Source organism: Hyperolius riggenbachi, chromosome 1 (genome assembly GCF_040937935.1).
Source record: "Hyperolius riggenbachi isolate aHypRig1 chromosome 1, aHypRig1.pri, whole genome shotgun sequence".
In the NCBI taxonomy this organism is placed as follows: domain Eukaryota; kingdom Metazoa; phylum Chordata; class Amphibia; order Anura; family Hyperoliidae; genus Hyperolius; species Hyperolius riggenbachi.
Genome location: NC_090646.1, coordinates 124,133,397 through 124,148,098, shown reverse-complemented (window position 1 = coordinate 124,148,098; position 14,702 = coordinate 124,133,397). Strand labels below are relative to the sequence as shown.

At 41.2% G+C, this 14,702-nt stretch overlaps 1 protein-coding gene across 4 annotated transcripts in view; it reads right to left on the bottom strand.

Annotated features, from left to right (window-relative positions):
• Window positions 1-1,126: 1,126 nt before the first annotated feature.
• The window catches only part of LIMCH1 (LIM and calponin homology domains 1), a 358,780-nt gene continuing 345,204 nt past the window's right edge, over window positions 1,127-14,702 (bottom strand). For 3 of the 4 annotated variants that reach the window (XM_068278486.1, XM_068278488.1, XM_068278489.1), the window contains 6 exons: window positions 13,269-13,369; window positions 11,627-11,729; window positions 10,326-10,412; window positions 10,132-10,240; window positions 8,655-8,757; window positions 1,127-8,126 (listed from right to left, as the gene is read on the bottom strand). In XM_068278486.1, the coding sequence (XP_068134587.1) occupies window positions 8,101-8,126; window positions 8,655-8,757; window positions 10,132-10,240; window positions 10,326-10,412; window positions 11,627-11,729; window positions 13,269-13,369 (529 nt within the window). In that variant the 3' untranslated portion in view covers window positions 1,127-8,100. The remainder of the gene's footprint in view (window positions 8,127-8,654; window positions 8,758-10,131; window positions 10,241-10,325; window positions 10,413-11,626; window positions 11,730-13,268; window positions 13,370-14,702) is intronic. The other variant, XM_068278487.1, reaches the window with a different exon arrangement.

Below are 14,702 nucleotides of genomic sequence, written 5' to 3'. Positions count from 1 at the left end.
TGGGCCTGAGTGGCTTTGCTGGGGCAAGAAGGAATGACATTGAAGTGTGCACATTGAAAGCATTAATAATCTACTATCTCATGTTTCCGTCCTACCCTGATGAACCATGCTGTGTTTATAGTCCAGGCACTAAGTTGGGGTTATCAGCCAGAACTGTAATGGGATCAGAAATAGATTTGACATTTCTAAAAAAAACAGTAAGCTTGGCCTAATTAGAAGGTGGAAGCAATTTATAGCCAGACCTGCCATTGCAAAAATATTCCAAGACAGTGCCTGGGTGGTTTCTATGCATTATAATTCTAATTTGGACCAAAAATTGTCTGTTGCCCTGAGTCTTCCTCGAAGATACTCGTAAGGATGGAGGTGCCCAAGTGTAAAAATATATATAAACTTCTAACCGTTAAAATAAAAATGAGAGGTAATCATCTCTTACCTGATGACAAAAACACAGGGGTGTAGCAATAGGGGGTGCAGAGGTAGCAACCGCATCGGTGCCCTTGGGTCAGAGGGGTCCCGAAGGGCCCTCCCTCAACTTCAGTATTAGCTCTCTATTGGTCCTGTGCAAATATTAATCACTTCTATAGATACTATAAATAGTGGTAATTATTAAACTGCTCCCCATCCCCTTCTTGCACCTGACACTGTAGTTGCCATTGGCAGGTTTTGGTGCGCCGTATCAATTGTTGTTATGTATAGAGTGCTTGGGGGGCCCCATTGTAAAACTTGCATCAGGGGCCCACAGCTCGTTAGCTACGCCACTGCAAAAATACCAGTAGTACTGGAAAAGTATTTATTAAAAACACAAATTAGTGCGTTTCATGGGTACTAGCCCGCTTCCTCAGGTTTACTCCCCTATAACCTCATCTAAGAATATTCCCCAGGTGTGTTACCCAGTAGCATCTGTATACATCTGGTACTCCATGGCTCCCTCTTGACTTCTTTCCTAGAATCAGGATTCTTTGAGAAATTCTTGCTCATCAGGATTTTTTGAGAAATTGTTGCTTTCATATGTATGTATATACCATTGAGTATACAGGACAAAGACGCTCATTTTTTTTTAAACATTTATTTATTTATAAACATACATTTACTATAAAAGCTGTTGCATTAAGAATGTTCCCCCCCCCCCCCCCAACTCATTTCCAATGGACTAGAGTTAACCGAGTAGGACATTGGAAACCCCACAGGACATTGTTCCTCTGTTAAGGCAATATACACCAAACCAGAATAATCGCACAATGAACAAAGAGTAATACAGGACGCGTATCATCATCTCTGCAACTGTAAAAGGAGGAAAACAGCAGCTAAAAGCAACACTAAGCATCTTCTAACAGTGTAAAGCAGGACTCTCCTATTGCTTCAACCAACCAGCCCGTTGGTAATTAAAAAAATAAATTAAAGAAAACCACACCACCTAAAATAAAAATAGCACTGCGAAAAATTAGTACTCCTCATTAGCTGAGATACGGAAATTGAAATGTTTTTCACGGTCATGGGTTTATCAAAGATTGCACAACAACAAACATTGTTAGCAAAATATACAACAGAACCCCTCATATGAGCCCCCTATAAGATTGGCAGTATATGCTTTCATGTAGTGCTGGGGACACTAGTAATGAGACAAGGAAATCCACCTTAAAGGGGAACTGAAGTAAGAGGTATACGGAGGCTGCCATATTTATTTCCTTTTAATCAATACCAGCTGCCTGGCAGCCCTGCTGGTCTATTTCTCTGCAGTAGTATCTGAATAACACCAGAAACAAGCATGCAGCTAGTCTTGTCAGATCTGACTTTAAAGTCTAAAACACCTGATCTGCTGCATGCTTGTTTAGGGGCTATGGCTAATAGTATTAGAGGCAGAGGATCAGCAGGGCTGCCAGGCAACTGGTATTGATTGAAAGGAAATAAATATGGCAGCCTCCGTATACCTCTTACTTCCGTTCCCCTTTAAAGTGGAACGACCAACTGTACACAAAGGAGGCAGACATTTTTCTTAAACTAGAGGACAACGATATCAAAATGGTAAGAAGTGCATTTGATTGCATGGACTCCACACTGCATGCAATTTGCACACAAGCTGGATGTTTTAGCAGCTCATTACCCATCTCTAGCTATTCGTTAAAATATATCTATAATTATGGTGTTTAGAGACAGGTACTTTTGCAAACTTGGAGGGAGTGACCCAGAGTTCCTCTATATGTTTAGTTGTAGGATTTTTTTTTTCTAATTAAGAACATATAAAATATTACAAATGAATGTTTCAGTCTCTTGCTTTAATGCTGTAATAAATATTGTAACATTAGTACCTATTCAGTAAGGCACGCTCTCTCAACCAGGTTTTTTTTTTAACACTCTGCAGGGGTTCCTTGTCATTTTCACCATTGTGGTGCTTGGGTAAGTATAATAGAGCACACAAATAGGTTTGGGTAAATATGGTATACTAGGGGGAACTGTAAAAAGAAGCATTAAATTGGGGGTCAGAATAATAATGAACACATTAGTAAAAAATTATTTGAATTTGTAATAAAGGGCACTGTAATAGGGGGTAGTGGCATAAACAGCCACATCAGTTTTTAAAGACCATGCCAGGGGTTCCTTGAGATCCAAAAAGTAATTGCAGGGTTCCTCCAGGGTAAAAAGGTTGAGAAAGGCTGCAGTAAGGAGTCCCCAGCACTGCAGGGTGGCCTGGTGAGTGTGCCCCTAGTGGCTGCAGCTCAGTCTCAAGCACTTTGGGATTGATTCACAAAAGCGTGATAACTCTGTTATCACGCCTAAAACTTTGCACGTGCAAACTAGGGTGCTAAGTAGTTTGCACCCTAGTTTTCATGTGCAAACTAGAGTGCAAACTACTTAGCACTCTAGTTTGCACGTGCAAAGCTTTTAGGTGTGATAACTGAGTTATCACCCTTTTGTGAATCAAGCCCTTTGAGTCCAACAGGAGAAAAGCGCCATACAAAATGTTAGCATTATTATTACAATGGCCAAGTCACATGATCTAATGACTGATAATTAAGCATTGTTGTTTATTGTGGACTTATGTTATCCTTACTACACAGCAATAAAAGAAAAATCCATAAGGCTCGTACACATGTCTGACAAAAGCACCTGACCAACCCAATGATATGACCGACCACACGGCCAATCGATTGCATGACTTGTATTTTCCATGCACAAATTAACTGAACAACCGACTCATTTGCAAACCGCCCATGGGAGTGAATGATGGACTGCACGATATAGCCGCATTCAAAAAAAGTACAAATCGTTCAAATGATTTGTACACATGTGGTCAACTGCACAATATAAGCCCAACAGTCGTGTGAGTTGATCCCCCTGTTTTCAGTTGCTCGTCTAGTCCTTTGTTACATGTTCACACGCCAAACTATTGTCTAACAGACCAAGTTTGGATGATAGTTGGGTGGAAAAGTTGCACTTGTGTACAAGTCTTTAGTCATACAACTGCCAATCAAGCTTGACGTCAGAGATTAAAAAACATAACATTCATTTGTGATATTTTGAAAATTCTTGAATTAAGAAAGAGGATTTTGTTTTTAAGGTTTTTATTTTCCGTTATGTTAAACCACATAAAAAATAAAGTAGGAAAAATGTGCTATATAACCGCTGCTTTATCCCTCCCACAATTTTCTAACCTGTCGGTTTTGGGTGAGTAACGAAAACTCCTGGGATGGCAAGGTACCTAGGAGATATATGTAGCTGCCTCTAGAGTATACGGATGACAGGTACACTTTATTTTCTAAACCACTCTGCTGTCTAAATGTGATTGGTGGGTGTTTTCTTGCTGAAAAGACCTGTAAACACCAAATTATCAAGGTAGCTGGAAGAGTCGCTAAAAACAAAATGGAAGAATATATCAAGACAAGTGCAGAATAAAACCGTGTGTCCAGCACAGATGATGCAATGTGTGGCTCATGTCAACCATGTTCCAACCCCTGTGTATAGGAGGTGAAGCTTTGCTGAACTGTCTGCAGTATCCCTGGGCGTATTTACAAACTGAGCAATTTCAGGGTTCGGGAACCATGTGCCAGTCTGGGGCGGTCACACAGGTAAACGCCACTCTCCACAGAACAAGCTTCTGGCAGCTTGTCTGCAGCCACTGTGCACTTCCACAAATGAGCAGGGATGATCAATGACATGCAAATCATTCCGAGCTGATGCAGGATTATGCAAATGTATGCAGCTTTGATATGTATATTTTCAATCTGCATACATTTGCATAATCCTGCATCAACTCTGAAGCATTTGCATCTCATTAACTATCCCTAGTAATGAGGCATTCTATGCATTAGGATAAGTCAGGACCATAGAGGATAATGGGAAACCCACATGGATGAACACAGAGGCTGCCATGAATGCTGTCTGGATGTGATGCTGATCCCCAGACTCAGAACAGTCCTGTGAAGGTTCTCCTGTCTTTGGATGGAAATCCACCATAGCAGCCTCCACACTGACTGCCGCATTCTACGGCTGTGTGTATGTATTAGATAACAGATGAGAGCTGTGCAGAACGGGATTCACCCATTATCTTTGGTCAGCTTAGTTGGGCTGCATGTGCTGTACTGAGGGGATCGGAGGAGGATGGAAAGGAGTTGTGGTCCACTGCAAGGGAACGCAATAGCAGTGAGCCATAAAAATCCAACACGGCCGACTATTCTCCAACATAAGTATAACAGCACCGGACGGGAGCATGCCTGTAGCCACCTCATACAGTCACCCAATCTCAACATAAATTATTCAGTTGGGCAACAGCAGGCTAATGTATATAAGAGGTTAAAGCCCATTTGCAGATTTTATTAAAAGGACATCACAACTGAGCTGTTATGTGGTTTTTTTACAAGTGTAGTTCCATTTCTGACCACTAGAGGGGAGGCTAAATCAAAGAGATAACTGTCAGAAAAGCACACTAGCTGTTCACAGGATTGTAGCACTATTCTTGCTAAATTTCCTCAATTTTTTTACTCTCGCTCTTTTTTTTTTTTTTTTTCTTTGCTGGTGACTGACTAGATTAAAGTATGTGAATCCAAGTATTCTAAACATAACTCCTTTCAATACAAGATTTAATGCAGAGTACAATATTAAAACCCCCACCAAGATAAAAACTCTGATGGAGGAAATGAAGCCACGTGATGCATTTATAATAAACTACAGACGTTCCAGTATACTAAAAACTCCTGGTTATAAAACAAAAGACAGTCATCTCATGTCAGTGTTGTGCAATGCTGGACTAAGGTATAGAGTCATTGCTGACACCATGCAAAGTGTGTAAACATTATAGTCATGAAACCATGAACCATGCAAGCACATCAGCAAATATGTAGAACATAAAAGGTACTGATTCATTCGCTGTGAATATTTATTTCCACCTCTGTTGCTCTATAGACACTATAGAGAGAAACGTATACTCAGCGCCTCCTCCCTCATCACGTTTGTTGCGTTGTAGCTTTACTGCATTTAGTGCTGCACATACGACGATGTGCAACATCTATGCATTTAAGGCACCATTTTGTATGTATAGTATTAGTGCTACACGTGTAACAGAACCATATAGGGTCAGATACATGATTAAAAAAAGGCCAGAGCTAAGGATTACTAAAATACATGCAAACAAACAAAAGTCAAAATAAAAAAATAACACTAGTGCTTAAATAAATAACTTCTAACTGAATATGAACCAGTTACTCAGAGAAACCGGAGCAGATATTATGCAGATTTATAAACGTTTTTCTCACTGCCTTAGGCCCCTCCCCACATTCGGGCGGCGGGAAACTCATGTGGCCGTTGCAACGCACCAGACTTGTGTTGTTATGCGATTGTCCCCAATGTTGTTGTGATTTCCATTCATTAAAAAAAAATAGAAATCGCAATGCGTTTGCGCATTTTTGACGGCATCCGTGTATTGTGATTCTATGGTGAATGGCAACGCTTGCATGGAAACATCAATGCACTTCTGATGCCCCTGCAGATTGCATCACTGTGGGTTGCTGAAAATACATCTTAAAATGCACAACTGCGGAAGGAGCCTTGCACTGTCTCACAAGTTCTGAACTAGTACGCTGAAAACTTCAGTCCCTGCATAATGTCTACTGCACTTTTAAAGCTGAACTCCAGATGCAAAATATGTTTTGCTTCAATTCTTGCCATTAGCTGTATCATAAATAGAATAAGCTTTCCGGACTGCTGTAGCTACAGTTACTAGAGTACAGCATGTACAACCAAAACTCTTTGTCCGTGTTGTTCCTGTCAGGAGACCACTCTTCTTACAGGCCTGTCAAGAGCCTCAAACCTGGTCTCCGAACTGCATTATACACTCATGAAGCTGAGGCGATTTTTGATGATGTCACCACATAAGCTCTCCTGACGGAAAGGCACTTTGTGTGCAGATGTGCTGCATCACGAGAGGCTCCCTTTGTCCTCATTTTTAACATGATGAAAGATCTAATACTGTGTCTTAATAGGAGCTGGTGTTTAATTTGTGATTCTGGAGTTCAGTTTTAAGGGCAACAGGTACTCTTTAAAAAAAAAACAACTAAAATGTAGCAAAAATATTATTGCTTATACAACAGCAACATTTATATTTTTAACTTTTAGAAACAGACTTGATAAAACCAAGATACACACTAAGGTGTCACCTTTGGGATAGTATACACTAAGTGATAGGACTACCTAAGTTAATGTGTCCCACCTTCACACCTTTGGGTACCATAAGCTAAGACACTGAGCCAAGGGACTAAGAACTTCTGTCCTGTCTTCTCCGTAGCTAGAGAAACTAACTGTATAAATCAGCACTGGCTCAGTTTTATCAGAGACATTCACTTTTACAAGATAGATCTATTTGTCTGGATACTGCAGACAACCTGGATCCAGCAACAATGCCACCTTTATGGGAAGAGGTACAAAGATGTGTTGTCAGCTGGCCTAAACCTCCTACAGTTCCTCTGATAAATTGACAACACCAAAAATCTATATTTCGGGGTACCTCAGGTTTTTCGTTTTAAATGTACATCTATATGTATGAATAGCTTCAGTAAAAAACAAAAACAAAATATTTGTAGGCTGAATTAGATCGCATCTGTCACACCAGCACCGTTCCACACTGCTATCAGTGCACTTGATTATTAAGAGACCTGGTCTTCGCTTACAGACATTCTTCAAGTGTTGTGCAAAGCCAGGGATACTTCACTGGGTCAATCATGAAGACTTGAGGGGCAAGCACACCTTCCTTGTATCAGAGGTAAAAAGCCTGTTATAATCGTCAAAGGACGAAAATCCTGATTTAATGGGCTACTAACAAAAAAAGTTAAATGGCGCCATCTTGCGTCAAAAAGGATAACTGCACCAGCGAATTCTTCAACGGCACCCCAACCAGTTTGTGCAGGAACACCAACATCATCTATCTTGTACCACTAAATACCGTAACATATTATGAATGGGCATTCTCTGTGCTCGTTTGATTAAGCCAATTATCCCTAAAGGATAGCTCAATTCTTTCTGACATAATCTGACGTAATCTTTGATACCCATGTTTAGAATATGTGACATTACTTGGATAGCAGCCCATGAAAAGTGAATGTGCAAATCACTGGCCAGAAATAATCAGGACCTCACGCAAAGATACGGCCAGCGATGACACCACAGACATATGCTGCTTGTGAGGCGTATAAAGCGTTGCTGGTTACACTTGCTGTAGCTTGTGTGGAGAATGAAGCCCTATCATTAGACCACATACAATCAAATTGCACCTTTAATTTTTAGGTTGAATGAAAAGAGGCACATCAGTACATGTAGCACAGGACACGCTGTGGGGACACATCACTTTCTATCTTGCCGCGGTAGGTGGGCTGGCTGTACTCTTCTTGGCAAATAAACAATACTCTTCTGTGAGGCTTCACAGGTTTCATCTACCGGATTCTCTCTGCACATGGATTTCTGCACATATGAAGCAAGTCATGTAGTATGCTAGTAGTAAGCACCACACACAGTGTTCTCTGCATCAGGATCTCTGCAGGTAAAAGTGATTGTCTGGAGTCCGCCTGCACAGGAAGGCGGAGACTTCCTCAATACGCTTCACGCCAGCTGATGAAGTCACAATGGTGTCGGGTGTCCGGCCGCTAGAGGGTAAGATACAGGAAACATGGGATTCAGAGAAGCTTGGACGTAAACATATTCCTCAATCATTTTTAGTACTTTAATGCTGGGAACACCCAATTCAACTTCCTGTCAAATTGATGAGTAATCTGAGGGGAAGTTGTTCATGTCCAAACTCCTACTGATCAATAAAGGGATTGATTTTTGGATAATAACTTTGCAAAATCGCCCTCTTATTGATCAGAAACAAATCGCTTGATTCCCATCAATCGGACCGGAAGTTGCATCATGTGTTCCCAGCATTATATGTGGGTTCTGTTTGTCAATGTGCTATCTACGTGTGGCGTGGCACCTGATACACAGACCTATGTACAGGGCCATTTCTGGCAAGATTGGTACCCTGAGCCAGAAAGACTCTTTATCAAATAGTGGCATATTGGTTTCCATAAAAAAAGAAAAGTCTAAAATTAGATTATGAAATATTTGTAGATAAAAGTAACAAGGTGAAGTGCATAATTTTGCATTATAATAATAATGATAAGAACACTCACTCCTGGATCTCACATAACAATCATTGCAGTTTAATAGGCCATTGCGGATCCTGACGTCTGTTCCTGTCGTTGCATCACCAAGTTGTCCCTTACAAATCCCGCACTACAGAGAAATAAAGAGCATGAAAAGGATGAAGCACACTTAATAAACATCAACCAAAGAAAGTATAGCCAGATCAGCGGACTTCTTACTTCCTACTGAAATTGGTTGGAAAATAACTGGTACCATAATATGAGGGTCTTGAGGTGGCAACTAACGATACAATTTGTTCACAAATGATTATTCATATAAATGAATGGAAATGGTCGTTTGTGATCACTAAGGGACAAAAATTAAAAAAAAAATTAGGAGATTTTTGTCCATTAGTGGTCCCAAAGGATCAATTCTGACCATTTATACAAATAATCATTCTTAAACGATCTTTTGCCAAATTGTATTGTTAGTGGCTACTTTTAAAGAGATACTTAGGGGACCAGTGATGCCCAGGGAACCCAGATTATACTTCAGCCTGTTCCACATGTTCCCCCTGACGTTGCTATGCCAGTGCCATCTTTGATGAAACATCTTTATCGCTTGACCAAACCAACCTTTGGGGATCTCATGCACCCAGCCCATTTCAGATCCAGGTAGGGCATCATTGTATAGAAATAAGTGATCATGTAGGGGCTTCTTAATGGCATCAAAAGAGAACAGTCACTTTAGTCACTTGGTGCATGGTCTGGGAACAAGAAGGGTGTGGCAATGCAGTGCATGCCTATGGACTAGAAGGTCCTCTAGTATTAAAGGCTGAGACTGCAAAAATCCCCCCCCCCCTTCAGTGTTCAGTCACCCCCCCCCTCCCCCTTTCCATTTCAAACTCTCTAGCAATAGGAACGGCTAACATGACTAACCCATCTACCCCACCTTAGCAAAAAATAGCAATAGTGGTCAGTATAAATTCCTTCCCACCCATACTCTTTCTATGACTACCCAACCGTGTCCCCAATTAGCCCCCAGCTCCATTTTCCCACCACCCAATCTGTAGAGAAGCAGCAAGTCAGTAAGCCACCCGCTGTACTGTTACTTCCATGTTGGGTTCTGGAGCTGCAAACTTAACAACAGTGAATAAGTCCTCATGTGTAAATTGTTTCTCTACAGCCCTTGTAGCAAGTAATGTTATGAAAATGGTCATAAAACAAGTGTGGCCATCATGATCTCCACAACAAGTGTAGCCACACAAACACCCAATCTGACGTACAGTTCCCTGTATCCGAGGAAGGGATGGTCAGTAGTTGGAGCTCATCACAGTCTCCCCCCCCCCCCCCCCCCCCCTGTGATCGCGGGGGCTACTCCCCTCTATGTACAACCCTGAAAACAGCTCTAGTGGGCCCCAGGCTCATTAAAGACGGCACCGGATGGCTATAAAAGATTGCTTTTATTGCTATAATATTTTTCTGCTACTAAATTCGGAAAAAAAAATGTGAAGATGCAAAGTACCTTAAAGCACTGTATATGGAAATACAGACTCAGTGTTTCAATGATCATGGCTGCCCCTTTGCCAAGCGGTTGTCCACATGTAGAACACAGTTTCTTCCCACTTATAGATCTGAAAAACAGCAAGTCATGAGCAGCCCAGGAACACACAAGTACCACTGACAACACAGCAACACATCCCAGAATGGGTTATTGACCTTTTGTACCTGTTGGGTGACTGGCATTGCAGTGAAGAGGTTGGCGAGGGATAGCGGATATCCTTGGGGGTTTCTGGAGAATCCAGTCTGTTTTACACATAGAACATTTCAATGAAGCATGAAAGAATAAGAAAGCTGTTTATGCTACAAAGTGTCATCACAAGGAATGTATATTAGTCACTCCATGTATGCTGTACAACAGTAAAAGAGCTCTGCTCTGGGAAGGAGATCTCATGGATTGTTTATTTCTGTTTGAACATGATAATCTGTTGATTTCTATAGTTGATTACTCTAACCTTGCAGCACTGGGTCCCCAGCGCAAATCTGGATCAGGAGAATATCTGCAAGGAGTTTGTATATTCACCCCATGTTTGTGTGGGTTTGTGTGGGTTTCCTCCAGGTACTCTGGTTTTCCGACACATAAAAAACACACACACATATATATATATATTTATTTGCTGGCAGCCACAGTGGCATTATTAGGCTGGGTATTAAAAACCCCAGCCCCGGTAATCTGTAACCTGGATAAGTGATAGCATATTATCTGCCCTCCCACCGCGCACTGTCTTGTATTTCAAGAGAGATCTCCTAATTCATAAGCAACCTAAAGAGGAACTGTAGTGAAAATAATGAATAAAAAAGCTTTTTTTTTTTTTTTTTTTTTACAAAATTAATTTATAGATTATTTGGTCATTGTTTGCCCTCAGTAAAATCTTTCCTCTCCCTGATTTACATTCTGAAATTACACTGGTGGTGACATCTTTAGTTCTGCTAGGTGATTCATTTACTGAGAGTTCTATGCACAGCCACAGAGGAAGATATTGCTTGCTTGGCAGTTGGAAAAATAGATTATTTCCCACAATGCAATGAGGTTCACAGACCGCAAACTGTCAGGACCATGGTCATGACATCACACTGTGCGAGGGGTTTTACAATATCAGCCATTCAAATGTCCCTGATGATCTATTTGAGAAAAGGTAAAGATTTTTAGTCGGGAAGGGGTGGTATCAGCTACTGACTGGGATGAAGTTTAAACCTGGGTTAAAGTTCCTCTTTAAAGGAAAAAAATAAAAAAAAAATCACCACATCCTTCTAGCCTTGATTTGCCCTTACTATACTACATCCCTTGCACTGTATTGAAAACTCCTTCACATCTGTGATTTCCAGATCTTACTGATGCAGACAGTAATGTGGTGTCCCAAAGACAGCCTGTTCCTGTGAGTATAAGAAGGAGCCTCATCGAGGGAGAGGTTCATCTGCTGGTAGGAAAAGCAGAGGCACAAGACATAAGAAACACTCACCCCTTGGAATCCACACAGAATGACCTCAGTTGGCTGTTATTATTTTCAACAAAAGTATTGTGAGAAGTGGCGTTCTCGGATCCGTGGGTTTGTGGCATCCCACCTGATGGTTGTAAAGAGTATTCATTGAACATGTGGATCATTTATTCATTTAACAGGCATTACATATGGATAAGATAAGAGATCGTATAAAGCAAAATCATAAACTGGATTTCTTCATTTAGGATAACATGAATACTAAGTGGGCAATCCCCTCACAACAGGACCTCCTAGCCAAAAGACACCCCTCAGCCATGCACAGCTGCAAGGCTGAGTATAGCTTTATATCCAATCTACTAATATCTACATTATTTATACTTGAACAAAAAATTTAAAAAAAATCAACATTTATTCAAATTTAGTCATGTCACCACATTCTGCAACATCGTCGTAACTCTCCAAACCCTGAATTGTATAATGGATTTCTTGTGACTATTTTTTTTTTCATGTACAACAAACTACATCTACAGAGAGCCCGGCACCTGCTAGCCCTCATTGTATTGAGTACAATTCATTTTGGGGTGTCCCCTTTCCTTGGTGAAGGGTCTAACTGTCCTTCTGCATCCTATTGCTAATTTTTTTTTTATTCTTTTTTCACATGTATAGCATGTGGACATTAGTTACCGTACATCAATTTTTTTATGAACTGTAACAAGCCCTAATTTTTGGAGTAGGACTTAAGTTTCAAGCATCCTCAAAAATCCTGAAAAACCATGCTAGGACTTATTTCTGGCGGAGCTGTATCTTTTCCATAGTATCTTTTCCATAGTTAGACATGGATACTTAATTTTATTTCTTTACATTAGAGCAGGCTTTCTTAACCAGGGTTCCCTGGAACCCCAGGGTTCCTTGAGGACTCTGCAGGGGTTCCTTGGCATTTTACCCCATCGTGGGGGAAGTATTATAGAGCACACTATAATAGGTGGTACTGTAACAAGAAGCACTAAATTGGGGGGTCAGGAGACAGTATAATGAGTGGCAGTGTAATAGGAGATAGTGAAATTAGCAGCCTAACCTACTTAAAGACCATGCCTCCTGAAAAATAAATGTAGGGGTTCCTCGAGACCAAAAAATTGTTTGCAGGGGTTCCTTGAGATCCAAAAGTTATTTACAGGGTTCCTCCAAGGTAAAAAGGTTGAGAAAGGCTGCATTAGAGGCTTAGTTGAGTAGCCAGACTTGACTTGTGCCCCCTATACCAAGATAGCCCAAATCATAGGTCTACCCTGGCACAGCTGGCAGAGTTCATGAAACACTGAAAAGGCCCAAGTTATTTGCTTTCAGATTGGGTTCTGGAGCGTTAGAAAGTTCTTTGAGCCAATCATAATCAAGCTGTAGACCTCCAAACCTAGCAGCTGATTGCCAGGAATGATGATTACAGATAAAAAGACAGGTCCACAACAAGACTAAACTAGGCTCATAAGGGTAGAATCAGAATCTGTGCCAAGTGTAATACCATTGATTTCCAGTCAGCATCAGTGAGGACCAGAAACATTACTCAGCAATAAAAGAATGTACGATGGACTGTAAGTCATTGTACATAAATGTCACTATGGACTTCCTGCACAATTCTAGCTGGGGTCATACCGCATAGAACATAACTTACCTAGTTGTAAATGAAGGCTGGTGGATGTGCTACATGGTTGTTGGCGTTTATGGTCATTTTCTGTATCTGTCATAGGCACTCTCTCTTCTGTTCTGCTGGTCCTACAAGAGATAGAGCATGTCATGGGGGACTGTCACTATTACAAATTATAATTACTACAGATGCTGATCATTCCAGACAGCATGCAGCTTCAATAGTAAATTCCATGAACCTGCATACTATTTGATTACATTTTTGTAATCAAGCTGGAATGATTAGCATCGCATTGACCATGTCTCTAATGAAGACCAACATCTTATCCATTGCAGTACAGCTGTGCATTGCCATAGTAGTACTTCCTTAAAGGGGAACTGAAGTCAGAGTGATATGGTAGCTGCCATATTTATCTCCTTTTAAACAATACCAGTTGCCCGGCTGGCCTGCTGATCTATTTGGCTCAGTAGTGTCTGAATCACACCAGAAACAAGCATGCAGCTAATCTTGTCAGATCTGACAATAATGTCAGAAACACCTGATCTGCTGCAAGCTTGTTCAGGGGCTATGGCTAAAAGTATTAGAGACAGGATCAGCAGGATAGCCAGGCAACTGGTAATGCTTAAAAGGAAGTAAATATGACAGCCTCCATATCTCTCTCACTTCAGTTGCATTTAAAGAAAGCCTGAAGCTAAATTTAAATAAAACAAAAACAGATCCTCACCTATGGAGAGGGAAGGCTCTGGGTTCTATAGAGTCTTCCTGATTCTCTCCTGGTTCCCATTGCAGCGCCATCACCTCCATTCAAATCTCCTGCCATGGAAGGCTTCAGAAGTCTTCGGGAGCCCGAGTGCTCCTGAAGATGGGCGGCTCAGTACTGCGCATACGCAAGTACACTAACGCAAGCGCAGGATGGAGCCGCCCATCTGGGGAGCACTCAGTCTCGAGAAGACTTCTGAAGCCTCCCGTGGCGGCACAGAGCAGTCATCGACCCATCGGTCGAAGACTGCTAACAGGGTGACAGCGCTGGGACGAGGGGACCAGGAAAGGAAAGGGAAGGCTCTATAGAACCCAGAGCCAACATTCCATAGGTAAGTATCTGTTTTTCTATTTACATTTGGCTTCAGGTTTGCTTTAAGGACACCTGAAATGAGAGACATGGAGGCTGCCATATTTATTTCCTTTTAAACAATGCACATGACCTGCTGACCCTCTGCCTATAATACTTTTAGTCTTAGACCCCGAACAAGCAAGCAGATCAGATGTTTCTGACTTAAATCTGACTAGATTAGGTGTATGTTTGATTCAGGTTTGTGATTCAGACACTACTGATGCATGAAAGCTTAGGATGCCAGGCAACTGGCATTGTTTAAAAGGAAATAAATATGGCAGTCTCCATATCCCACTCACTTCAGGTGTCCCTTGATGTGTTATCCATAGTAGTACAGCTGTGCATAGCCA